We start from the raw sequence: 27,176 nt of genomic DNA on the forward strand, positions 1-27,176 counted from the left end.
AGTACTATGAGTTACTAAGACACTACTTCCATGCCAAATAAAATGTTGTTAACAAATACAAAAAGATTTACCCGCAAGCAAAAGTGCATGTGACCCTCTTAGAAAAACCATGTGGTAGAATTGCATTTGTAATTTCTGCACTTTGTTCCTAAAACTATTGAGGAAACGTTTGTTCGAAGTCGGAGTCATTCTCACCAGGGATGTGGGATTCAATCAGTGAAAATTTCAATGGATGGACAAAACATTCTGGTGAATGGGAGAGATGATGGCACCCTGGTTTACCTGAGATGGAGGTAGGTACAGTATACAGTAAGCAACTTCATGGGGTATAGTGTTTTAAAATAAAGACTTTGTGACTATTTATGTATAGCAAGGCCACCATAACAGGAGGCAACTGCCACTGAAAATATTATTACACTCACAGATCCTAAAAGAAGGGGGTTTGCCAAGCTATGTGGCAGGGCCACGTGGGAAAGCCCCTAGGTGGGTAAGGAGGCAGAGAGAACAAAGGAAACATGGGCAAAAGCCTTATTTTGGTTTCCATGAGAAAGAGTAGGCAGGTTTAGCACTGGCTAGTTGGGACCATTTCAGCAGGTTCTGGGGCATGGATGCTGGCCCTGGTTGTCTGGTACTTGGCCCAGGGGTGATTAAGACAGGGAAATAGTAGCCCTGTGTTGGAAGTGGATTGATTGTTTTACATTTGAGAGGTGGCTCCAGGGTGAGTGGTTTCCTGTCTGTAGCAATTGGCAGGTCTTGAAAGGGGCAGCCCCTCCAGGGTCAGCAAGGCCCCAGATGTCAAAGCATCAAAAGACAAAAAATAACAAGACATGATTAGTGCGTATGAGGTGATCAGTCCTCCCCTTCATAGCACCTGTTGAAGGAGTACAAGGAATCAGGGCAAACCTGAAGAGTAGATAATTTTTCAAACTCCTATTCATCCCTTAAAAACCTGACATAGATTTGTATGCATGTGCACACACATGTAGATATACTTCCCTAGTTAAACTTTGCTTAGACAATATTAAATTATTTAGGCTTTGCTTAGATTAAAATTAAAATTCTAAAAAAATACTACTCAAGCTAATAAATGATGACCAAGGGGTAGAGAGCCTGAAGGTGACAGCTTGGACTTTTTATGTTGCCTTGTTTGGTCTGTCGATGGATATCATTTGTTAACGTGCAACTTATTTCTGCAAAAATAATACCTTGCAGTGCTTCCTGTGATTAAAACAGTAACAAAACATGGCCTTTCCCAGTGACATTGTGAAAATGTTCGATATTTGTAAATGTTAAATAAATGTCATAACGGTTTTGGTAGTCACTTACTTCAGAGACTCATTTGAACACGGCACCATCATGCCCATTCTGTGAATGGGATCTGAGTAAAATATTAGCTTGTATCTCATATGGGAGTCCTAACACATCCCGTACACTAAGTGAACAAACAGCGTCTCCAGCAACGGCGAACAAGTGCTGGAACCCTCTTTATAGAAGTGAGGCCATTTCCATCCGTGGGTAAGTTAATCACGTGGACTTCGGACGCAAAACAAAGTTGATTTTGAAACCTTGGTCCAGGACTTAACTTGTGACCTTAGGCACCTAATAATACCCTCTCTAAATTGTCTATAACAATGTTATTCAAGGTGGGGTCTGCAGCAACCGTAAGCTTGTTAGAAATGCTTATTTTTGGTCCTTATCCAAACTTTCTGAATCAGAATCTCTGTGGGTGGGGCCCAGGAATCTGTTCGTAACACACCCTCATCCACGCAATGCTGATGTGCCTAAAGTTTGAGACGCCCTGGTATATTGCATGGAAGTGACACTTCCCTCAATGGCAGGTGGGGGTTGTGAGAACCAAATATGACAATGTGATTATGTATGTGAAGCAAAGCAATGCCTAGTATGTTCTAAGGCTCCACCAGAACAGTGGCTCTTCTGTGCAGTGGCCAAGGCAGGTGGGTACAGAGGACATGTAGGATCCACGGGCAGTGTGAGGAGAGGTCACCTCAGAGAGGTCAAGAGGACTGTCGTGTCTGGGAGCCTATGGAAGGGCTCACCTCTAAGAAGTAGAGTCCTAATAACTACAGGGCACTGTGGAGAATTAACCCCATATTTCTTTTTGTAGAAATGGTTAGGTATTTGGAAATAATGCTGCTAAAATGTGACTTTTTGAAATTGTGATTTTGTAGCTCGTTTCTTTTCTTTTTTATTAATATAGGCGGCTTGGAGGAAACCTAGCCAGTGACATTATCCATTATTGCCAGAAACTTTTAATTTCTCTGAGCAACACCATGGATGAGGAGAATGATTATTTAAGTATGCAACAAGGAGAGTCCTTGAATTTGGAATCAAAATCTGAACACACAGTTGAGTTCCAATATAGCGTTTGTCCTTCTTTCCTCCCTCCCTCCCTTCCTTCCTTCCCCTCTTCCCTCCACCTACTCTCTCTTCCTTTCTAAATCAGATATCAGTTTTCAGTAGAAAGGAGGAATGGATGGAGCAGAAGAGCAATGGGATTTCTTTTTTTTAATTTAACTGTAAAGACCCCAAGAAGGAGGAAAAGACTGAGATCCTAAGTACGAATGGCAGGGCTGGGCTTGATAGGCAGGAGCAAAGAGTGATTTGGTGAATGTGTGACTTGTCTGATCATTTTTGCTTTCTCAGAGAAAAGTGTGGCTGATATAAGGACAGACTGGTAGGAATTAAATTATTAAAATATTACATCTTGGGTAGGCAAAATTTTTGGTATTTTTTTAAAAACGCAACAAGTGTAAAGAGATTCAAAGCAATTATATATGAAGTAGAGTGGGAGGAAAATAATTTTAATTTTAAGAAAATGTCTGTCTGTCTTCTTCTAAGATAAATGAGAATATGAAGCCAAGCACTGATTCATCACAAGAGGAATTAGTCCAAGTTGATAATATAAAGGAAATTCCCTGGATACAACAAAAAAGCCAAGAGGTATTTATAAAACATGGAAGAGGTTTGAAGTAATGCTCTGTAAGCGTGCCAAATAGATTAGTTTCCTATGAAAACCCATTGGAAAGTTAGAAAGTAGAACGAGCTACTACTTGGCAGAGCATTACGTCATACAAGTGTAAACTTTCCTGAAAGCAAACACCTTAATCTAGCCCAGCCTTTTAGATGAAGTTATTAGCTTTAGGAACGGTACTTAAGCTAAAATGAAACAGCACAAATGTGTCTAGGGGAAGCCAAAGTGAAGAATAATCAGATACTTCATGTTGGAGTCAATGTTGGGGGATGCTGCAAAGTTGATTTAAAGAAAGTGGGTGGGCCAGGAACAGGAGAAAGGACATGGTGGCTTCAGATGTGCAGGAAAGTGACAAAGCTAGCAGCTTGTGTCTCGATTTAGGTTGTTAGTCTCACTCAAGTTCCCAATAAAATAGCAGACTGGTTTCCTTTGCCAGCTATTCTCTATTTAATTTTTTTATTATTATTATTTATCTTCTTTCCGTTGGCCTTCTAAATGACATCACTGGCAAGTTGCTTCGAGGGTCCCTGACATAGCAGCAGTGGACGTAAGCTAGGCTCTGCAGTGTGGTGTTCCATGTACACTTTGTATTATTAGTCTTTACAAAATTGTTTCCAGAGAAGTGCTACCTATGTATCTATGTACCTCTGTGGGCAGGTATCTACCTGTCATATAACCATCATTTCCCTTGCTTGTTTAAGTGATACACTTGTTCCATTTCAGGCCATCAAAAATGAGGTGAAACTGTTTTCCAAGAAAAGGAAAGAGATAAAAACAGGAATCAAAGCACTTGCTAAAACTGTAAGTGTTGTGATTTCATAAACGAATACTGGCCCTCAGTCTAAAATTTCTTTTTGAGCGTTATTTTATCCAACACAGCATGAGGAGCTGTACCCATTTTTCCCTCTGCCGGTAAGCTCGGTTTTCTGAGGTGCTGTAACATGGTGGCATTTGTACCAGACCACGCTATATATGAGCAGTGGTTCTCTTTTCGGTCTTCCTGACACTGGGTCTTACTTCTTTTTTTTAGTACTTATTTTTATCAAAGTTATGTGTTTATACCTTTACAGGTTAAATAGTGAGTTATATAATTAAAAATGTTTTTAAAGCAACACCTGCCATACTTTTCTTCACTGTGATTCCTGTATGCCCGAGGTAAATGTTTTCAATTCTTTTAGCTTTTTTGTTTGAATATTTACCTCTTTCTAACTGGTCTTTTTCTTACTGTTTTTTCTTGATATTTCTATTTTGACGCTAACTGTGGGCTTCCTGGTATGGAAGATGAGTATTTAGGTTCTTTTACACCCCATCACTACAACATACACATGACTCCACACTCAGCACGCGCACCATTATAGTTACGTAAATGTTCTTCATAGCTGAGCCACATGGTATGTTATGATTACACTTCCATTTGTATAATCATATTTTTTCTGGAATTAATAATTGCCTTTGTTTTAGATTAAGCCTTTCTATGTATCTATTACCAATTCAGACTCTCTCAAAATGCTAAAAACTTCTCAATTCAGTCAAACACCTGAGGTAGTCACACCGTCAGTGGTTGGTTGGTTGGTTTTTAGGACCTTCTTTTCCATCTTCCAGCTCCAGTCTAAGGAACTAGGAACTCCTCTTATCTATCCATCTGGGAAATCCTCTCACCTGCCCCATGAGTTGGAGCCCCTCTTTCCATGCATTTTTCTTTGGTTTCTTGACATACATCTTCCAGTAGCTTCCTAAGCAGGACTGCTGTGTTGTTCCGTGCTTGCGGACCTCATTGACCGGGTAGCCGTGCTTCTGGCATGCCGTTTACATGTAAGGCAGTGTGCGTGGTGCCTGCCCCCTTAGACTCGTACAATGCTTGGGCTCTGTTCTTGGGAAAGGGCATGTGGCAGGGATATTTTTGAAACTCGGTTGTTCTTAAAATGTCTTTATCCCACTGCCACACTCATTTGATAGCTTGCCTCAGTGTTCCTTGATTTCCCCTCGGAATTTTGAAGGCTTGCTCCATCATCTTCTAGCTCTCAGTGTTTGCGTTAGAGAATCCAATACCTTTCTGATTCCCACTTCTTTCTAAGTAACCAGATTTTGTCTCTGTAAACTTATAGGATCCTGAATCCCAACTGTTAGGAAATTTCACAGTTGTGCATCTGGATAGAGTTGATGGATGCTGATACATCCCCCACCCTTTTCCACCCTGTTCTCAGCCCCAAGAGGCTGGCCTTTGTGGATGTTATCAGTGTGCTGTCTTGCCTCTGGCTTCTGGTTGGGCATAGTCAGTGAGTGGCCTCCGTGGGAGATCAGAGGTCAGAGTATTTATTCCTCCAGTGACCTCTTTGTGGTATTATGATTTGGCAGTGACAGCCAGCCCTTTCCTATAGCTACAGATCTCTCCAGCTTCCGGTAGCCACTCCCCACCTTGCCCTTCACACATAGGAGTGGTGATCGTTGTCTGTGGTTGCTAGCTTGAGATGCTTTATTATGCCTTGCTGGTTTCCTTTACCCTGACGATACTTTTGTAAAAGTCCCTCTCCCCAGTTAGCCCTTTTGAGTGTGTCACCTATTTTGTACCAGGACCCTAGTTTGTTTGCTAGTTTTTGTCTTTCTCATGTGCTAGACATTGGTGAGCACTTTCAATAAAAAACCTTTGTCCTTCAGTTCTGGGAAATGGCCTCAGATTTTTCTTTGGGAATTTCCTCCCCTTTGTTTGATTTTCCTTATTACTAATTAGGTTGAATATCTTCTCATAACTCTAAAAGACCTTCCTCTTCTGTGAATTCCTTGTTCATATCCTTTGCCTATTTTTCTATCAGGTTGTTGGTCTTTTTCATTTTGATTGTAGAGTTCTTTATTTTAATTTTTAACTTATATTTGTGGTAATTAGGCCTAATTAAGCTGTGACAATAACTAAACTCCAAAAATATGGTGGCATTGGGATTGGAAGTTTATTTCAGGTCATTAGCTGCTCTGTTCCATGCAGTTGTTCAGAGATGCAGATGGCAGAGAGTCTGCTGGCTTCCGCACCTGGCTTCTGAGGTTGCCTTGCTTGAGCTTGTCACAGTCAGCTGGGAGGGGGAAAGAGCATAGAGGTGTTCAAGGGGAAAAACCGAGAGCTGGCTTTATTATTAGGTTGAGCTACATGAAATCACAGTTTTATATGTTTCAACCCAATATACTACAGATATTTTTGTCTTGTGTCTTAACTTTTATGATATGCCTTTTAAAATGCAGAATTTATAAGTATTGATCCAAATGTATTGATATTTATTTAGAGCTTTTTGTTCTGATTTTAAAAGGTCTTACAGAGTCTCACATACTTTTTTTCTAATACTCCTTTATTTCACCTGTAATTTATTTTCATGAATGGTATGAGGTATGGATCAAATTTATTAATTTTCAAACACTGAGGCAAGCTATCAAATGAGTGTGGCAGTAGGATAAAGACATTTTAAGAAAAACCAAGTTTCAAAAATATCTCTGCCACATTTCTCCAATGATTTGCAGTGCTTCCTCTGTCAGTCCCTGGATTCCCACGTATACAGTATTGTTCCTGGACTCTCTATTCTGAAATTGAGGATTGATCGTTTCCCAGGCCAATTCCAAACTATTTTGATAGGTATCTCTTTATAAAATATTTTTATACCTTGAAGGTAATTCTCCCTTTACTCTTCTTTTTCAAAAATAGAAAAGTGTTGGCCTTTTTTATGCACATTTATTTTTCTATTTGAATTTTAATATTGTCTTGTCAATCTCAAAGTAAAAACTCTGATTTGACTTGGAGAATACATTGTTTATCTTTGATTTGGGTAAGAATTTATTTGCTATCTCTGAGTTTACATATATATTTTTTATATATTACATAAAATATATATTAAAATGTATAATATAAATCTTTAAAATTTTTTATTTAAATTCAATTTAGTTAACACGTAGTGTATTATTAGTTTCAGGGTAGAATTGAGTGATTCATCAGTTGCATCTAACACCCAGTGCTCATTACATCGAGTGTCCTCCTTAATACCCATCACCCAGTTACCCCATCCCTCCACTCACCTCCCCTCCAGCCACCCTCAGTCTGTTTCCTATAGTTTCCTATAGTTAAGAGTTAAGAGTTTGCTTCCCTCTCTGTTTTTATCTTGTTTTATTTTTCTTTCCCTTCCCCTATGTTCAGCTGTTTTGTTTCTTAATTTCCTGAGTGAAATCATATCATAATTGTCTTTCTCTAATTTTGCTTAGAATAATACCCTCTAGTTCCATCCATTTCATTGCAAATGGCAAGATTTCATTCTTTAGATGGCTGAGTAGTATTCCATTGTACATATATACCACATCTTCTTTATCCATTTAAATGTCAATGGACATCTGGGCTCTTTCCATAATTTGGCTATTGTGGACATTGCTGCTAAAAACGTTGGGGTGCCTGTGCCCCTTGGAATAACTATTTTTGTATCCTTTGGATAAATATGTAGAAATGCGATTGCTGGGTTGTAGGGTAGTTCCATTTTTAACTTCCTAAGGAAGCTCCATACTGTTTTCCACAGTGTCTGCACCAGTTTGCATTCTCCAACAGTGTAAGAGGTTTCCCCTTTCTTTACATCCTCACCAACACCTGTTGTTTCCTGAGTTGTTAAATTTTAGCCATTCTGACTGGTGTGAAGTGGTATCTCATTGTGCTTTTGATTTGTATTTCCCTGATACTAAGTGATGTTGAGCGTTTTTTCATGTCTGTTAGCCATTTGTATGTCCTCTTTGGAGAAATGTCTGTTCATGAATTCTGCCCATTTCTCGACATTTGTTTTTTGGGTGTTGAGTTTGATAAGTTCTTTATAGATTTTGGATACTAGCCTTTTATCTGATAAGACATTTGCAAATATCTTCTCCCGTTCTGTCGGTTATCTTTTGGTTTTGTCGACTGTTTCCTTTGCTGTGGAAAAGCTTTTTATCTTGATAAGTCCAAATAGTTCATTTTTGCCTTTGTTTCCCTTGTCTTTGGAGACATGTCTAGCAAGAAGTTCTAGCCGAGGTCACAGGGGTTGCTGCCTGTGTTGTCCTCTAGGATTTTGATGGATTCCTGTCTCAAATTTAGGTCTTTCATCCATTTTGAGTTTATTTTTGTATATGGTGTAATAAAGTGGTCCAGTTTCATTCTTCTACATGTGGCTGTCCAGTTTTGCCAACACCATTTGTTGAAGAGATGGTCTTTTTTCCATTGGATAGTCTTTCCTGCCTTGTACAAGATTAGTTGACCATAGAACTGAGGATCCATTTATGGGTTCTCTATTCTGCTCCATTGATCTATGTGCCTGCTTTTGTGCCAGTACCATACTGTCTTGATGATGACAGCTTTGTAATACAGCTTGAAGTCCGGAATTGTGATTCCTCCAGCTTTGGTTTTCTTTTTCAACATTACTTTGGCTATTCAGGGTTTTTTCTTGTTCCCTACAAATTTTAGGATTGTTTGTTCCATCTCTGTGAAAAGTGCTGGTGGTATTTTGATAGGGATTGAATTGAATGTGTAGATTGCTTTGGGAAGCGTAGACATTTTAACAATGTTTATTCTTCCAATCCATGAGCATGGGAAGCCATCTGGCCCTGGACTCTTGTTTATTGGGAGATTTTTAATTATTGCTTCAATTTTCTTGCTGGTTATGGGTTCAAGTTTTCTATTTCTTCCTGTTTCAGTTTTGGTAGTTTTTATGTTTTTAGGAATGTATCCATTTCATCTAGATTGCCTAATCTGTTGGCATATAATTGCTCATAATATTCTCTTATAATTATTCAGATTTCTTCCGTGTTGGTTGTGATCTCTCCTTGTTCATTCATGATTTTTTTTATTTGGGTCCTTTCTCTTTTCTTTTTGATAAGTCTGGCTAGGGGTTTAACAATCTTATTAATTCTTTCCAAGAACCAGCTCCTAGTTTCATTGATCTGTTCTACTGTTTGTTTGTTTTAATTTCTACATCATTGATTTCTGCTCTTATCTTTATTATTTCTCTTCTCCTGCTGGATTTAGGCTTTATTTGCTGTTCTTTTTCTAGCTCTTTTGGGTGTAAGGTTAGGTTTTGTATTTGAGGCTTTTCTTGCTTCTTGAGAAAGGCTTGTATTGCTATATACTTCCCTCTTAGGGCTGCCTTTGCTGCATCCGAAAGGTTTTGAACTGTCATGTTTGCATTTTCATTTGCTTCTGTGTATTTTTTAAATTCTTTTTTAATTTCCTGACTGACCCATTCATTCCTTAGTAGGGTGTTCTTTAACCTCCATGTATTTGTGGTCCTTCCAAATTTCTTCTTGTGGTTGACTTTAAGTTTCATAGCATTGTGGTCTGAAAATATGCATGGTATGATCTCAGTCTTTTTGTACCAGTTGAAACCTGATTTGTGACCCAGTATGTGATCTATTCTGGAGAATGTTCCATGTGCACTCGAGAAGAATGTGTATTCTGATGCTTTGGGATGAACTGCTCTGAAGATATCTATTAAGTCCATCTGGTCCAGTGTGTCATTTAGAACCCTGGTTTCCCTGTTGACCTTCTGCTTAAATGATCTGTCCATTGCTGTGAGTGGGGTGAAAGTCTTCTACTATTGTATTATTATCAGTAAGTTTCTTTAATTTTTTTTATTATTTGGTTTATATATTTGGCTGCTCCCGAGTTAGGGAGCTATTGTAGGGAACAATTGTAAATATTTACAATTGTTAGATTTCATGTTGGATAGACCCCTTTATTAGGATATAGTGTCCTTCTTCATCTCTTATGACAGTCTTTGCTTTAAAATCTAGTTTGTTTGTTATAAGGATGGCTACTTCAACTTTCTTTTAATGTCCATTGGCATGATAAATTGCTCTCCACCCCCTCACTTTCAATCTGGAGGTGTCTTTGGATCTAAAATGAGTCTCTTATAAGCACAGATTGATGGGTCTTGTTTTTTTTATCCATTCTGATACCCTATGCCTTTTGATTGGAGAGTTTAGTCCATTTACATTCAGCATAATTATTGAAAGATATGATTTTAGTGCCATTATATTACCTGTAAAGTTGCTAATCCTGTAGATTGTCTCTGTTCCTTTCTGGTCTTTGTTACCTTTGGGCTCTCTCTCTTCTCAAAGTGCCCACTTTAATATTTCTTACAGGACTGGTTTAGTGTTCACAAATTCCTTTAGTTTTTGTTTGTCTTGTAAACTCTTTATCTCTTCTATTCTAAATGACAGCCTTGTGGATTAAGTATTCTTGGCTGCATATTTGCCCCGTTTAGCATGTTGAATATATCATGCCAGCCCTTTCTGGCCTGCCAGGTCTCTGTGGACAGGTCTGCTGCCAGCCATATGTGCCTACCCTTATAGGTTAAGGACCTCTTGTCCCAAGCTGTTTTCAGGATTTTCTCTTTATCTTTGTAAATTGAAAACTTCACTATAATGTGTTGAGGTATTGACCTATTTTTTTTTTAATTTGGGTTGATTTTGAAGAGAATCAAGTGCTTCTTGGACTTGAATGCCTGTTTCCTTCTCCAGATTAGGAAAATTCTCAGCTATAATTTGTTCAAATAAACCTTCTGCTGCTTTTTCCTGCTCCTCAACTTCTGAGACTCCTGTAATATGGATATTATCTCACTTACGGAATCACTGAGTTTTCTTCCCTCTTCTTTTCAGCTTCATTATTTTCCATAATTTTATCTTCTGTATCATTGATTCGCTCTTCTGATTCATTCATCCTCATTTTTATGGCCTCCACTTGACATTGCATTCAGTTACAACATTTTTATTTTCAGCCTGACTAGATTTTAGTTCTTTTATCTTTTCAGTAAGGGATTCTCTGGTGTCTTCTATGTTTTTTTCAAGCCCAGCTAGTATCTCTTATCAATTTTTATACTTCATTTCTTTTTCTTGTCTTATGCCAAGGGCTTCTAATATAATAGTGGTCATGAGAGTGGATGGACATGCTTGTCTTCTTCCTGAGCTTAATGGGAAAGTTTCTAACTTTTAAGTGTGATACTTGCCTCAGCATCTGTTAGATATGCTTTCACAAGTAAAATTCCTTTCTATCCCTTGTTACCTAAGAGTTTTTATTGTGAATTTTATTGTGAAGTTTATCAAGTACCCTGTGTTCCTCCAATAGACATTGGTAATTTTACACCAGATTCCATTTGCTAATATTTTATTTAGGATTTTTGTATCTCTATTATATTGTTTTCTTGTACTTTCTTTGTCCAGTTATATCAGGGTTATACTAGGCTTAACAAGTGACTTGAGTAGTTTTCTATTTTTTTTTTCCGCATGCTTTGGAACAGTTTATATAAAGTGCAAATTCTCTCTTTCTCTTTTTTTAAGATTTGGTTAAAAAAATGAAAAACTCACACACCGTCTGTGCCTGATTTCTGTAACAGGAGTTGATTCTTTGTTTCAAGTTTTTCTACAGTCATTAGTCTTGTCAAGTTTTCTATTTCTTTTCAAGTATAGATTTGATAAATTATATTTTCTTAGAATATTGTCTGTCTCGTCTAGATTTTAAAATAAATAAATGTATATAATATTCTAATTTCAAGTCTTTTCTGATTTTTCAAATACAGCTCTGTACTCCTAATTGTATATTTATGCCTTTTGTCTTTTTTTAATCACACTTTATAATAGCATTTCTATTTTATTAATATGGTACAGTTTTTATTGACTTGACTCTTATGATAAGAGAACATTATATATAATTTTATACCTATATGTTTGACTATTTTAGGGTTTTATCAGTTGAGAATTTTATTTGTTCTTCCCTACTTCCATCAGGTTTATTTGTCCTCATTTTGTTACTTTTTTGAGTTGAAAACTTGGTTTATTTCCTATTGTTTTTCAATGTGTGAAAGGCTATAAATATACCTCTGAGTACCACTTTGACTGTATTGCATTGATTTTGATAAGTAACTTTCTCATCTTCCCTTAGTTGTAAACATTTGCAATTCCATTTTGAACACATCAACCAAAGGGTTTCTTAGAAGAGTGTATGCATCTGTCTGTTTTCATTTTTCATATTGCCTTGTATATTATTATAGATTGTTTTGTATATCTTTCTTTTCCTAACTTTGAAGTTTATTTCACTGTGGTCAGTAAATAAAGCTTGTTGAGATCATCTTTGTAGCCTTGTATCCAGTCTCTTTTTTAACTGTCGCATGTGCATTTATAAAGACTGTTTTATTCTCTGAGGGGTTTTTTGCGGGGGGAGGCCTGATGTTCTTTAATTTCCTATTAGATCAGTCTAATTGTGTCAAGTTCTTTATATTCATATTTATGTTTTTGCTATTTGAACTGTTATTTTCTAGGATATGATTAGCAATTTGTCAATTTATCTTTGTATTTCTAGCAATATTTATGTCAGATGCCAAAATGTGCACAAGAGATCTCCTCAATAAATTATTCCTTTTATCCTTATGAAATATCTATCTTTTTCTCTTTTAATGTTCTTAATCTACATTTTGGTTTTTATATTATTTTTTTGCTATATTTCTTCTTGCTGTATTAATTTTTTTGCTATATATTTCACTTACTTATATACCTTTTTCCATTCCTTTATTTCCAACTTTCTTTTGTCTGCTAACCAATATACAGCTGGATTATTTTTTGTAAATCCTGTCTGAACTTCTTAATAGGTAAGTTTAGACACATTTACTATGATTATTGGTATGTTTAAAATTATTCCTGCCATTTTATTTTTGGCTTTCTATTTAACATATTTTCAATTTATTTCTTTTTCCCTCTTTCCTATCTTCTTGGATTGCTCATACTTTTTAAATCATTTTTCTATTTTTCTTTACTATTTTGGTAGTCATAATTCCATCTCTATTTAAAAAAAAATAACCCACATGCTTGACTTTCTATTTTTCTGCGTCATCTGGTGCCTTCCTAGTCAGTGGAAGAGCACCACAGCGCAGACAATACCTGGAATCCTAATCCCATCCTGAATGTCCTGAATCAGAATCTGTTCTTTAACAAGACCCCCAAGTGATTCGTTGGCACATCAAAGTTGGAGAAGCTCTGGTTTAGTGTATATCATACCATATTCACCCTCCAGATGAGACAAGATCTTCAGTGTGTTATTGTTGCTTTTTATTTTTTCAGCTTCCACTGTTTCCCTCACCTTCTCTCAATGATACCATTTGGAATTATAGCTCTGAATTGCTAGTTTTTAAGACTCTTAAAAACATGTAAATCTTATTTAGACTTAAGTCTTTCTACCCAACTTCCTCTGGCAGTAGTACATCCTTAATAATCCTTTCAGAGGTGTGGGTATTGGTGAACTTTCTGAGCCCCTGACTGTCTATAAATTACTCTATATCAACTCTGCACTTGAATGATGGTTTAATGACTATAGAATTACAGATTCAAGGTTTTTCTTACCCTGAAAAATTTGATCCAAAGCTATTGATCCAATGTATTCTTCCATCTAGTATTGCTAAGGTGGGTCTTCTATTAGACAGATTCTTCTACTTGGCAATATTCTTTTCCCCTTCAGAAATGTTTCGGATTTGGTTCTTACGTTTCACAGTATTTCTGTGTCTAGACCTGGGCCTGATCCATGCTGGTTATGCCCTTACACTCTTCAGTATTTATGCTGTATTATGTTTTTGAAAATTCTCCATTGTTATTTCTTTCAACAGCTGTGGCCCCCGTTCTCTTTATTCTCTCCTTCTGAAGTGTATTAGTTATAGGTCCTTCTAGATGTGTCATACAAGTGCTTTCACTTTTCTTTCACACTTTCTATGTTTTTATTTATTTTTTTGGTTATACCCAGCAGAATTCTTAACTGAGTCTTGCAGATCACTAATTATCTTCAGTTGTGTCCTCTTGCTATTCAGCCCATCTATTGAATTTTTTTCTTCAAAGATCAAACTTTTAAGTTCTATAATCTCTTGATTCTTTTTGAGACACAATATTTTGCATCCCTAGTTACTGTAAAATTCCACTCTTGTTTAATTAACTCTGTGTAACAAGTCTTCTGTTTATTGAATTTATTGTCTCTCTTTAATGGTCTTGTTGTTCCCCAACTATTAGTAGTCTATTATTATTACTGTTGTGTGCTTATCTTTAAAATTGACATGCCCCATTATAATTCCACTACACCAGTTGAACCTGCCTTGGAAGATGTGTAGGAGATCTGACTTCAGCAGGTATTCTGATCTGTTTTCAGTAAAATGAAAAGGGGTGGCTGGTGTTGGGAAGTGGCTTGGCCACCTATCTTGTGGCAGGGGGAGATGTTCTGAATTCCTTCTAGCCACTAGCACACTCCTTGTCATTGCCTTATCTCTCCCACCCAAATATTCATTCCAGTTCCCTCCACTTGGCAGCAAACACCCATGTTACTACTGCTGGGCCCCCAGGGAGTTTTATCAAGTGGCAGTACATGTACGTGCAGGTTCTGCCCACTCCCTGTTTCTAATGTAGTACCCTCAACTAATCACTCTGCCAGTTACTTCTAGGTTACCCTATGCTCCTATATCTGGTATAGCTTCTACGTTTTGTTAAGTATTGTCTCGTGGGCACTTGAGACTATCACATATCATTCAGATCCATCTGATTTTCATCTTTCAGATGTTACAGATTCCGTGGTACAGAAGGATCCTTTTTTCCTCTTAATTATAGTTATAAACTTATCTATTTATTATACACTTCTTTCCTCTTAATTTTATGGATTGAGGCAGGAAAGGATGATTATAAAGCCCATTCTCAGTCAACCATTTTGAAATTGAAGTCTTTAATTTTTCTAGTATATTTTCTGATTTTTTTGGTTTTTTTGTAAGAGCTCTTTATGTATTGATGATATTAGTACTTTGTCATATATGTTACAATGTATATCCTTTGGCCCTGAGTTTTCTGAAGTTATAAACTTTTAAAGATAATTTTTTTTAAAGATTTTATTTATTTATTTGATAGAGACAGCGAGAGAGGGAACACAAGCAGGGGAGGCGGGAGAGGGAGAAGCAGACTTCCTTGGGAGCCCAATGCAGGGCTCAATCCCAGGACCCCAGGATCATGACCTGAGCTGAAGGCAGTTGCTTAATGACTGAGCCACCCAGGCGCCCCTAAAGATACTTTTTTAAAGATAATTTTTATTTTATAAATGTTCAAAGATATATAAGAGGAGAGATGATAATAAAATAATAAATCCAATAGCCAATATCATTTCATCTATACCTTCACCCACTATTCCCTCTCCTGATCATTTTGAAGTAAATCCCAGATATTATATCATTTCATCTTGAATTATTAAGTATGTACCTCTAGAAGATAACTTTTTTTTTTTAATTTTTTTTTTAAGTAGGCTTCACACCCAGCATGGAGCCCAACATGGAGCTTGAGCTCACAACCATGAGATCAAGACCCGGGCTGAGATCAAGGGTCAGATGCTTAACTGACTGACCCACCCAGGCACCCCAAAATAAGAACTCTTAAAACCATCAGCACACCTAAATATCAATAATTCCTCAATTTCATTCAATGAAGTGATGAATTTACACATCTTTGTTGTTGTTTTTAGATGAGTCAGGTTTTAAGGGTTAAATCTGAAAATTTAAAAGGCCACAATAAGCCCATAATCTAATGCTGTACTTGATAGTTACATTTAGATAAACAAAACATCTTTTTTTTTACTGACTGCTGTCTAAAGAGACTCAGAAAAGCATGTCTATAAAGTTTAATTCTTCACTTGTCATCATTCTTTCTTATTTGAAAATTCAGGTTCTGAGTATGATGGAAGAAAATGAAACAGTAGATAATATTGCAAAATTAGACCAAAAGGAATTTGGCCTAGATCTTGAAGAACTGGAAAGGCTTCATGATGAAAATGAGGAAGAAGTGGAAAAGGTACTGAAAAATCTAATTTAAGCACCATAAAGAAATATAATGAAAGAAGTAAAAAGAAAATGGGAAGGAGAACTTTTCTAGGATAATGCGAATAAAACAAAAAACCTAGTACATATAAATGCGATGAGTCAGAGAATTATTAAACTTGGGGGCTAGGGGAAAGAAGAGTGTCTAGGCCAGCCACACATCTGATGTTTGTCTCTCTTTCATGACATTTATTCCAACCATCATCCACCATATGTTTGAACATTTTTAGAAATCCTCTCAGCCACCTTATGCCAACTTTGGACCTTCTGGTTTAGTGAGCTTGCTTGCTTGCTTTTTCTTTCTTTTTTTTTTTTTTCTTTTTCTTTTTTTCCTTTCCTTTCCTTTCTTTTGGCTTCACACCCAGCGTGGAGCCCAGTGTGGGGCTTGAACTCATGCCACTGAGATCAACACCTGAGTTGAGATCAGGAGTTGGACACTTAACTGCCTGAGCCACCCAGATGCCACTAGCCCTTTCTTAATTACAATTGAAATCTTTCTCCCTTTATTCACTGATTTTTCTATGCTTTGAGCATCATCTACTGTATGGCCACTCTGAAAATAGAGAAGATTAGCAATTACCATGTCCCCAGTTTATCTTCTGTCATCTATGCTAGCGATCCCAGGTCCTGTGCCATGATATAACATAGTTTCAATAGTTTCATCATCATCATGCATTTTCCCTCTGGTTTCAGTATATTTGAGTATGGCATCCACAAAAGAATTCCAATTATTATCTATTTACACAGAATGTTCTTAAGCTACCTCTTTGTCAACCTGCATAGTACATTTAATTTTTTTGAGTATGCAAGTATAAAAACAGTTTTTTCTAAGCAAGAGAAGGAAATATGGTTGGATTCAAGGACATTGAAGTAGATTATAAGTGGGTAAACAACTGTATCAAAAAGAGGCTGATAATTTGATGCCTCTAGCAGAGAGGCTCCAGAACTCTCTCCTGTTAATTAATGACTGAGGTAAAGATATAGAAATGAGGCATATTTGTCAAATTAGTGAATGATGTGAGGCTGAGGATGAAAGGAAACATATTGGATAACAGAATCAGGACCAAGAGGACCTTACTAGACTGACTCAAAGAAGTAAAATCTACCTCAAGGAGGTAAAATTCATCTATCCGTTCATTCATTCTGCAACATTTATTGAACATCTATTACATGCCAGCACTATTATTGGTGCTGGGAATACAATTACTGAGACAGATAGGTCCTGCCCACATGGGGCTAATCTGGTGGAGAAGACAGACCCTAAACAAATCTCTCTGTATTTTATGATGTAAACTGAATTCTGTGATAGATGTGGGGCATCTATTTCTGTGGTCAAAGACTACTTGAAAGAGGTGACATTTCATTTGGGATTGAAAAGGAGAGGAGTTAGCTATGCAGAGAGGGGAAGAGAATGACAGGCTGAGAAAGCACCATGAATGAAGGCCCTGAGGCAGAAATGGAGTATTCCAGGAACAGAAAGGCCAGAAGAACAGGAGCACAGTGGACAGGAGAGACAGTGGAATGAGGTGGGAGCAGAGGCCAGCCCTGAAGACCTTGTACATCATGGTAAAGAATTCGGCTTTTGTCACGCTCAACAGAAAGCTATGAGAAACGATCCCATTTTCTTATTATAACAAATAGGCACCAGTTTAGGGGCCTTTTGAATGTTACTTATTTCCGATGGCTGAAACCATCCAAAAACGTAGGTTGTTGTTGTCCCGACTTGAGGAAGCTAAGGATTTGGACCTAGATTCCCTTGGCTAAGGTTTCACAACTTGGATAAGAGCCAAGCACTCCCAGTCTGCCTACCAGGCTTCGGGCTTTTCCTTTGGCCCTGGCTTCACTCGAGCCTGGAATGCCTGCTCCCATTCTGGCACCAGTTTTCCTAGCTGGCTCAGCTTAACCACTCTGCATTGAGTTTGGGTTGAGTGCCTACCCCCATCCTCACTCTAGTGTTGCTTCTCCCTCCAAGCTCACATGTGACCACTCGTCCCCACAAACCTGCTCCTCTGACCTGCTGACCTACAGACCACTGATAAACCCACCCTGATTACCCCCACTACATGCGTCTGCTCCAGATGCTCCTGCCACTTACCAAATTCCTGCATATTTCCCAGAAGCCTTCTTAATCCTCGGAGGCAGTCGTTGGTTCAGAGAAAGGCTCTTCACATGCTTGTTTCCCCAGTATTATTACCTTTTTTTGAGCTCTGGGCTTTGAAGAAATATTAGCCCCAGATTGGATGTGATAGTGAAACCAGATGGTCCAGCATAGAACAGTGTTAGCAGATGGCACCATAAACCCAGGCACATTTGGGAAGAAAATACCAGTCCTAAAGGGACCAGGCTATTAGTTAGCCCCGGTCAGGATTGCAACCATAGGGAAAAGACCAAAGCCCACTAATGACAACCTGGACACAGAAATAGGGACTGAGTCTGGAGGGATTGATCAAATAGCCTCAGCAGTGGAGAGGGGAGGGCTGGGTGGGCCAGAAATCAGGCAGATTCTGACAACTGGTAGGCCAAAACAGCTGTTTATTTAAGGAAAAAATAATTTAAAACTGTATTAGCCACTAACTCAATGGATAAAAAAGATATAAAATACAAATCAAAGCCTTTGATCAGACAATGAATAAAATAAACATGAGTGATTGAATGAACAAATAGGACATTTTCTGCTCTGGGGAATACTATTCTTAACTAGTTTGCTGATAATTCTGCCAACAAAGAACAGTTCAAAAGAGGTTTTGAAGAGGATCCTAAGGACTAAAGATTGTTGGTCCTCACTTTCATATTAGGTCTTTTAGCAAACTCCATTAAAACAAGAATTCTTAGTCACTTAAAGGTCAAGCGGTTGGCTTACTTAAGCAGATAAAACCAATTAAGGTAACATGTTTCTAACTGAGAAAAGGTCAAGTATATGATCCCCAAGAGTCATGGCACATTTATTTATGGTGAATATAAATAATAGAAGAATTAAGTGACCCCAAGACAGAGGTCACAAACTGGCATTTCAAATGTGCATTGACAAGAATTAAGCCAACATTTAGATATCTGGTAGTTTCATAAAAAATACACATTTTCAAATTTCTCTAATACAATAGGAAGACCCGGCATAGTGGGTTCGCTCCCTAGCCCTACACCAACGCGCCAGATCCGTGATAGTGTGCATTTTAGCTGTCCAGCCCACCGTGACCATGCAACTGGCCTCGTGTTTAGGACCTGCCTGCCTTTAGAGGTGTTTGTGTTGACACCCTGACCCTCAAGGAAGGGAATTACAAGCCTCCAGACTAAACTTCAGGAAAAGTCCTTGAAACAGGAAAGTGTTTCTCCCCAAGTGCATCTCAGCACAGGGCAGCTCTGAGTGGTGGGGCAAGAAGACAGCCACTAAATGTGCAGCCTTGACTGATCAGTGAATTTACAGTGCAAATTATTTTTTAAGAAGCCACATATTCATGTTTATTGTTTCCCTTCATCTACGTTCTGCAAGATAAGAAAGGACACAGAGATGCAAAACCTCGCCAAAGCCTATTTGGCTGAACTTATTAAAGAAGAATGCTGGAATTCGATGGCTGTGAAAGGTCGAGCTCTTAAGGTAACAGATATAATTCCAGGTACAACACCTTAGCTGATGAGAACTTTCATTGAAAGTCATGGCAGAAAAAATTTTTAAAGAATTTTAAGAAAATTGGGGTTCTGGGTGGCGCAGTCGTTAAGCGTCTGCCTTCGGCTCAGGGCGTGACCCCAGTGTTCTGGGATCGAGCCCCACATCAGGCTCCTCCACTGGGAGCCTGCTTCTTCCTCTCCCATTCCCCCTGCCTGTGTTCCCTCTCTCGCTGGCTGTCTGTCTCTGTCAAATAAATAAAATCTTTAAAAAAAAAAAAAAGAATTTTAAGAAAATGCATACATGGAAAAGCATTCAGAGCATCCTTGCCCTCCCTATACCAAATTCCACCTCATCGTGCCACTTTCCCTTGTTATCATTCTTCCCTCTGCTCAGTCCCGGGGCACTTCCAAGCCACCATCTCTTAAGATTTTCTCTCCTCTCTGAACTACCTGCATCTGCTCTTCATATCTAGCTCTTCCAAAAGGCCACTTCGCTCACATTCCACACAAATCGAAAACTAGACAATATTGTTCACAGTTCTACCTGTACCCTCTAAACGTCTGGGTTTTTTAATAATTTTTCATTGAGATTCCTCCCAACACAATTTCCCTCTTTGTGTAGGGTGACCAGCAGTCCCAGTTTATGCCTGTGGTCCTAGAGTAACTATTAAGAGCACCCTTCTCATTTTCAAATATGCTTCCCCCCCCATTTGGATAATAAAGTATATGGCCACGCTGCATATTTGTGATTGAGTATTGCTCTTAAACAGGGTTTTGTAAGAGCAGCACATTTGGGACTGGATAATTCTTTGTTGTGAGGGCTGTTCTGTGGATTGTAGGATGTTTTGGCCTCTATCTACTAGGCCCCAGTAGCATCCAAAACTCCCATTAGTGAAAATCAAATGTATCTCCAGACATTGTCAAATGTCCCCAGAGGGCTGGGGAGTAGGGGGGCAGGGCAAGCAAAATCACTCCTGGTTGAGAACCACTGCTCTAGAACTAAATCCCTCACAAAAGCACAGTATTTCTTTTTTCTTTTTCTTTTTTTTTTTTTTTAAGATTTTATTTATTTATTTGACAGAGAGAGACAGACAGCGAGAGAGGGAACACAAGCAGGGGGAGTGGGAGAGGAAGAAGCAGGCTCCTAGCAGAGAAGCCCAATGTGGGGCTCAATCCCAGAACGCTGGGATCACGCCCTGAGCCGAAGGCAGACGCTTAACGACTGCGCCACCCAGGTGCCCCAAAAGCACAGTATTTCTACCCAAAGTTTACACCAATACAAATGATGTACATTGTTTTATTTTAAAGAAAGTTTCCACTGTCAATTCCACTCATGCATGATGACCTATGAATTAATTTTGATCGGGGATAATATCCCTCACTCTACCTCTGATATGCACAATTGTACTACAAATGAATTTATTTCATCTTGCTTTTTTTTTTTTTCAAGTGCTTTCACATGCCCTACGTGGTTGAGAACTTTCCAATGAAAGAACGCACGGAAGAAGAGTTGAAAGAATTAAAGAGAGTTTTGCAGCAAAAGAAGATTGAAACAGAATGTCTTAAAGTACAATTTTATTGTACTTTTTTTGAAACAGAATATCTTAAAGTACAATATATATGTGTTTATATTAGTAATATGTTTTATTTTAGGGTCTCTGTAAAGATTTGAGTTAGGATACAACTTAAGATTAGTTTAGATATTGTTTACATTTTCATTCCTTGTTAATTTGTAGAATATATTTTAATAAATACAGGAGCTAAATCCACACAATAAATCAAGAAGCCTATAATCCTATACAATACTAGTGAGCCCTCAAATAGCAGGACATACTTTTAAAAAATGAGATCTGGGGTTTTGTTCTTGTTCTGGTCAGAAGTTGTCTTCATCTACCCTACTCTTTTTATCTTCTTTTATCACGAGTGATTATATTCTTAAATAATTGCTCAAAGATGAAGTAGTATCTGTTTTGGTGGAATTATGGTTTTCCTAGAGCAATTCCAGCTGTTTGTTTGTTTTAAAGCAGCAATCTCTATCAGACCACTACAAAACACTGCCCCATCAATGTAGTTTTGGCCAGAACATTGCTTCCATTCTTCTTCTGAAACATAAAATGAAGGCATACTTCAAGTCTTCTCAACCTACACTCACCAGTTCTTAACCTACACTCACCAGTCCTATGTGAATAAGTTTCTTTGTAAACATAAAGAGAAGGTATATTGTTTAATGTTTAGTTACCAGAAAGGCTCAAGATATGTATAAGCGGCTGTCATCCTGACAAATATAAATATGACATACTATCAAGGACAATTTTTACTCTCTTGACTTACCCACAGTTTAGTTTCCAAAGCTTAAATCTCTTCTGAATCAGTTTCAGGATCTATCCATCACTTTGAATTCAGTTGTTGGCAAGACAATTTAATATCTAAAATGACTGAAATATTTACATTGTTGCAAAATTGCCCTTTAGAGAATTCTTGTCATGGCATAACTTTTGTGTCACCTGTTCTATATTTAGCTACGGAAAGAAATTGTAGAGGTTCAGTCTACAATTACCTTGGCTAAAAAGCATCATGAAGAGGAGGATGAAGAAGAAGAAGAAGTGGCAGTAAAAAATCCCAACTTGCCCAATTACCTGCTTGGCAGTCTGAGTACTGATTTTGGCGTACAAGCCTCTTTGTTGTCAAGCCAGTTGGAACTTCATTCCAGAGAGGAGAAAATCAACCAAATTGTATTACTGAAAGTAGGTGAATTTTTTCTTTATCCTCTAAAATCTCTAAAAAGTCCCATGAGGCATCTTGCAAAGGCTCAAATTGAAATCTAATGCTAATCAAATGATGTCTTTAAGGTACATAGAGAAATATCCAGATGGCTAGTGTGTCCATGTTCTTCAAACAGAACTTGTGTACAAGAGTTGCTTTCATCTATTTGGACTGGGTTCTATAACAGGTTTTCTGAAGAATATCTACCCTGGCTGACACCACAAACAAACGATTCTTCTACTTAGATCCTCAGTAAGCTCAAAGATAAAAGAGATCCTTGAATGCCATCTTCTAGGTAACTCGGGTGTCCGTTAGGACCTCCTTGTAGGGTCAAGATGTGATTGCTTATCTACCCCCCTAACCTGGGGAAATACAATTTCCTCTCTAAGACTTCCGTAACTCCTCTTCTGGGACTCTGAAATAAGGTGTGGCATCCCGCAAACTCTGAGCTCCTACTCCTTACTCTCCACTGAACAAGTCAGTCTCAGAACACATCTGTATATGCCTACCAAAATTATTTGAAATTTCAGTGACAGATTGCACCAACGTGGATGGTTCGAAAATTAATATTGGCTGTTCCTATTCCTGAAAGCCCTCCAACCCCATCTGCCATTTGAGTTCCAGCCTCCTACCATGGTACTCTGCTCTCTCTTCCTATTTTTTTTTCTTTTCTTCTCCAACCCCTGAAATTCCTGTGCATATATATCCAAAACTGTTCAGTTATCCTCTTTTGTTGCTCAGCTTTTGCTGACCCATGCCCTCAGTGTCTCACCTTTCTGCTGTTTTATTAAGGCATTTTCCTACAAGAAGGTTAATTTCAGCCCAAGAAAAATTCTGATGTCAGCTGTTAAGATAATTTTTCTACCTGCTTTAATGGTTTCATCTTCAGTAGGATAGATATATAGACTGAACTCTGAGGGTAAAATAAAGGCTACTTTGAGTCGACCATCATTCCACTCACCGGCACAGGTGGGAGCAATCCAGTTGGACTCACTGCCCCCTGGGCAACTGGCTGATCCAGCTAGCCAGCTTAGATACCCTTCCTACCCAAGAATGACCTGACCATATAGAGGAAGAATATTGCGTGTGATTATGGTTTTCTGGGAAATTCTCCAAACAACCTCTACAGGCCATCCTTTCCTTACCACATTTCCCCCAAACAATGTTTCAAAGGAAAGACATTTCCCAATTTAAATATCACACATCGCTTTTAAAATATTTTATGATGGATGTTTTTTTAGAACATATACAGAAGTTGAGAGAATAGCCCAAGAGTCTCCAAGTGTCCATCACCTACTTCAACATTTACGCACATACCTGCATTCTGAGTTACAGCCTCCATTTCAGGAAGTAGATTGTGGGATAACAGTTATGCTGTTGCCCTAATCCTACCCATGGTAGGATGCCACTGTGTATTACTGAACCAAGAAATGACTTAATATAAACTGTATTTTAGAAAGATTAACTTCCTGATAAGTTATAAAGTGATTTTGGAGGGAGGGTAAAACCGTGGGACCATGTTACTAGTAATGATCTAGAACACGTGATGTGTTCTCAGTATCACATTGATATTTCAGGATGTCATTTACAAGGTGAAAACTGCTTTCAACAATGAGTTTGATGCTGCGTATAAACAAAAAGAGTTTGAAGTTGCACGTGTAAAGGAAAGAAATGTAAGAATTCAAGAAATTATTTTAGATCTGGACTTGGAAGAAGTGGTCTGGCAACCAGAATTTGATGATTGCGAGAAGCCAGAGAGAACCCTCGTTGTGGAAAACAAAGAGGTACTGGCTAGCTGTGTTATCCCTCCCTTTCTTCTCAGGACATATTCCCATGTTCTTACTTACTTATCTCCTGTGTGCACTACTGGAAATGACTGTTTCAGGTGGTATTCTCGGTCACAAGAAACAAAACCAGTTGACATTGCCTCAGCAATAATGAGAATTTCTTTTGGAATCCTATGGAATCTAGGGAAGATTTGGATGTCAAGCCTAGAAAGAAGCAGGGACCAAAGACTGGAATCTTGTGGGGAGTCAAGAAGTCCACTTTATCTCTTAGGTTACTTCTCTCTGCATTTCACCTTCCTCTGGCAGTTTCGACTTTATTTCTTCTCATTCAAGTGGACAGCTGGTCCAAAGTAGAATCTCTTAGTCTAATTCCACATTTAACTAGGAAGAGTTTCCTTGACCCAGCTTAGGTCCAGTGCCTGTATCAAAGAAGTTTGGATCACATTGTGGAAGAGAGCCTGATGAAGCTCCAGTAATTATCTGGGTCAGTAAGGCAGTATGGATCCCAGAGAAAGGGGGTTCAACGGTCAGCCTTTTTTTAAGAGAGAGTGCAAGGCAGGGGGGCGGGGCAGCGGTGCAGAGGGAGAGGGAGAGAGAGAATCTTTAAGCAGGCTCCATGACCAGTCCAGTGGCCAACATAGGGCTCGATCTCACCACCCTGGGATCATAACCTGAGCAGAAATCAAGAGTCGGATGCTTAACTGACTGAGCCACCCAGTCACCCCACTGGTCAGCCTTCTTAAAAGGTGTTTGGCCAGAGGTGGCTACAAATAAATGCTTAAAGAAAACAATTAAAATATAACCAAATTAAAAATACTAAAAACAACAACAACAACAAACAAACCTTGCTCATATGAAACCAGCTTGATTGCTTTGGGACAAAAGATAAGAGTGTTGCTTAGAAATAATAGCAAACACTTACATAGTCCTTGTTAAAAGCCAGCTAACCATTCTAAGTGCCCTAGATAGATGGAAACTGATTTATCATTATAAGACCTTACAAGGTAGGTACTAATATTACCTCTATTTTACAGATAAGGAAATAAGACACAAAGAGGTTAAGTAGCTTGACCACAGTTAGAAGGCTGGAAAGTGACAGAGTTGGGGTCTGAACCCAAACCCTTATCCTTCAGAGTGCATCTTCATCTCTACAGTCTACTGTACTTGTTTAAGGAAATTATTTCTTCCAGAACCAGACTCCTGCCGTGTAGCCTAAGACTGTGGAGCACGGTGATAGCAAGGGCCTCACTCTGCGGCTCTCACCAAGATCCTGCTGTGGGCAGTCTGTATGTGCTGATCAAGCGCACCGCAGTGGCTTCTTTAACCCCTTCCACATCACGAGAGTGATCTTGTTACAAGCCAAACTTATGTCTTCCCTTGCTTAACCCCCTGCAGTGGCTGCTCATGTCACTTCAGATAACAAGCCCCTTTGTGACTGCCTACCATGGCCCCTTTCCTCTTTAGCTGTTCTCACTACCTTGCTCTGGGCCGGCCACACTTGCATTCCCACGATTCCTTGAATGCTCCAAGCTATTGACTTCTCAGGACCCCCATCCTAAAGGATTTGGCTTAAATGACACTCCTTTGAACCCCTTTCCTGACCCCCCTAGTTTAAATCAGATCCCTGTTATAATCTCTTTAGTGAGAGAAGAGATTTGAGAGCTGATAGAGAAGTTAACGATCAATTTTCCCAACCCTCTCATTCTAGATCTCATGTTTATCCCAAGATAGGAAATTGATTGTGAAATCTGGATGGTTTCTTTATCCTGTCGATAACTTCTAACCTCCTCCCTGGTGTGTGGAAGGAAGGTTTGGTTTAAATTGTGTAAGAACAACAGCAGGAAACTATATTTTCTCTTTCAGATTACAGCTCAGAAACTTCTTAATCCATGGCTGAAAGCCAAAGCAGAATTGACCGTGTCCCGGGAAATGGAGCGATGGCTTCAGACACGGGTATGCAGTTCTGCTTAAACGTACCTAAGACTCTCTTTCCTTTAGGGATACTTGTTCCTAATTTGGTTGAATAGTCTTGTAGTTTACTCCACTATAGAAACACATCAGGGCATTTGTCACGGTCAGAGGTCCCTGGAATCTCAGTGGCTTCCTTCACCTCTTTCCTCCATGCTAGTCACCACCGTCCCCAATTCTAAATGCAGTCATTCTAACATTGTGTGGGAGGCTGCCTCTGATTCCACCAGAGGGCCAGATCTCTGTCTTAGCTGCCCTCCCTGACCCTGGCTCTTTTCCAGGGCCCCAACACAAGGCGTCGAGCCCTGATGGACATGATGGGAGGAGTTCTGGAAGTCAAGAAGGAAGATATTTTGAGAATGGTGAGATCTCTGGACATTCTTATGGAAGATGGAATGGGGTAGAGAGAGCTACTCAGATTTGATCGTTCTTGTCTATATTGACCCGAGTTTTAGAAATTCTACAGCAACAAATATACTACCTCCCAGTACCTCATAAACATACCACATTAGGCAAATAAGAAATTTGAAACCTCAGGCCTGCCTCCCCATCTTGCATAAAGCAAACAAAAGAACAAAAACAAGCAACCATAGTGGTTTTGGTCTCTATAAAAAGCAGTGATAATGTTGCATCTGTAATTCTCTGGATATAAAAAGAAACATTCCCTTTGATACGTGCCTTAGGTGTCCCTGGAGCCCAGGTGTAGTTCTAGCTATGAAGATATCACCATACATCTCTGAACCTGTCACCTAAGAGCCTCTGTGCATCCCAGATTGCCCACTCTCGCTTACGTCACAGAAAAACAATTGTAACTTTTTTCATATCCTTTCATCGAAGTGTCAGGCCATTGTCTTGCCAATGTGAAGAACTATATCCCTTGAAAGGGCTCTTTTTTTTTTTTTTAACCGTAATGAGAACTCTGACCTTTTACTGTACTGCTGTATACATGTTTGCGCCCGGTGTATGCTTTCTTTTTATCTTCAGGTGATTCCTCAGCCTGCTTTCATGGCAAAACCTGATGCTGTATGGTCCGAAGAGGAGAGGAGACAGTTCAAAGACTATGAGAAGAAAGTCAAAGAGTTAAATGAAGAAAGAGATAAGTATAGAAAGGTCAGAAGAGCAAAGAATTAATATACCCTATCAAGGTTTTGTTTCAATATCTTTTCAAATTAAGTGTTCTTTATTCCCTCAGTGTTGTTAGTA

At 38.6% G+C, this 27,176-nt stretch overlaps 1 protein-coding gene across 1 annotated transcript in view; it reads left to right on the plus strand.

The window, feature by feature from the left end:
• Positions 1-27,176, plus strand: part of CFAP43 (cilia and flagella associated protein 43) — a 104,655-nt gene that overhangs the window by 44,691 nt on the left and 32,788 nt on the right. Inside the window, exons 16-27 of the mRNA XM_026494056.4 lie at positions 163-293; positions 2,219-2,366; positions 2,860-2,961; positions 3,716-3,793; positions 15,701-15,826; positions 19,340-19,444; positions 20,906-21,022; positions 21,975-22,199; positions 23,796-24,002; positions 25,869-25,958; positions 26,255-26,335; positions 26,958-27,083. Of these exons, the coding sequence (XP_026349841.3) occupies positions 163-293; positions 2,219-2,366; positions 2,860-2,961; positions 3,716-3,793; positions 15,701-15,826; positions 19,340-19,444; positions 20,906-21,022; positions 21,975-22,199; positions 23,796-24,002; positions 25,869-25,958; positions 26,255-26,335; positions 26,958-27,083 (1,536 nt within the window). The remainder of the gene's footprint in view (positions 1-162; positions 294-2,218; positions 2,367-2,859; positions 2,962-3,715; positions 3,794-15,700; positions 15,827-19,339; positions 19,445-20,905; positions 21,023-21,974; positions 22,200-23,795; positions 24,003-25,868; positions 25,959-26,254; positions 26,336-26,957; positions 27,084-27,176) is intronic.

This window comes from Ursus arctos, unplaced genomic scaffold (genome assembly GCF_023065955.2).
Source record: "Ursus arctos isolate Adak ecotype North America unplaced genomic scaffold, UrsArc2.0 scaffold_7, whole genome shotgun sequence".
NCBI classification, from domain to species: Eukaryota; Metazoa; Chordata; class Mammalia; order Carnivora; family Ursidae; genus Ursus; species Ursus arctos.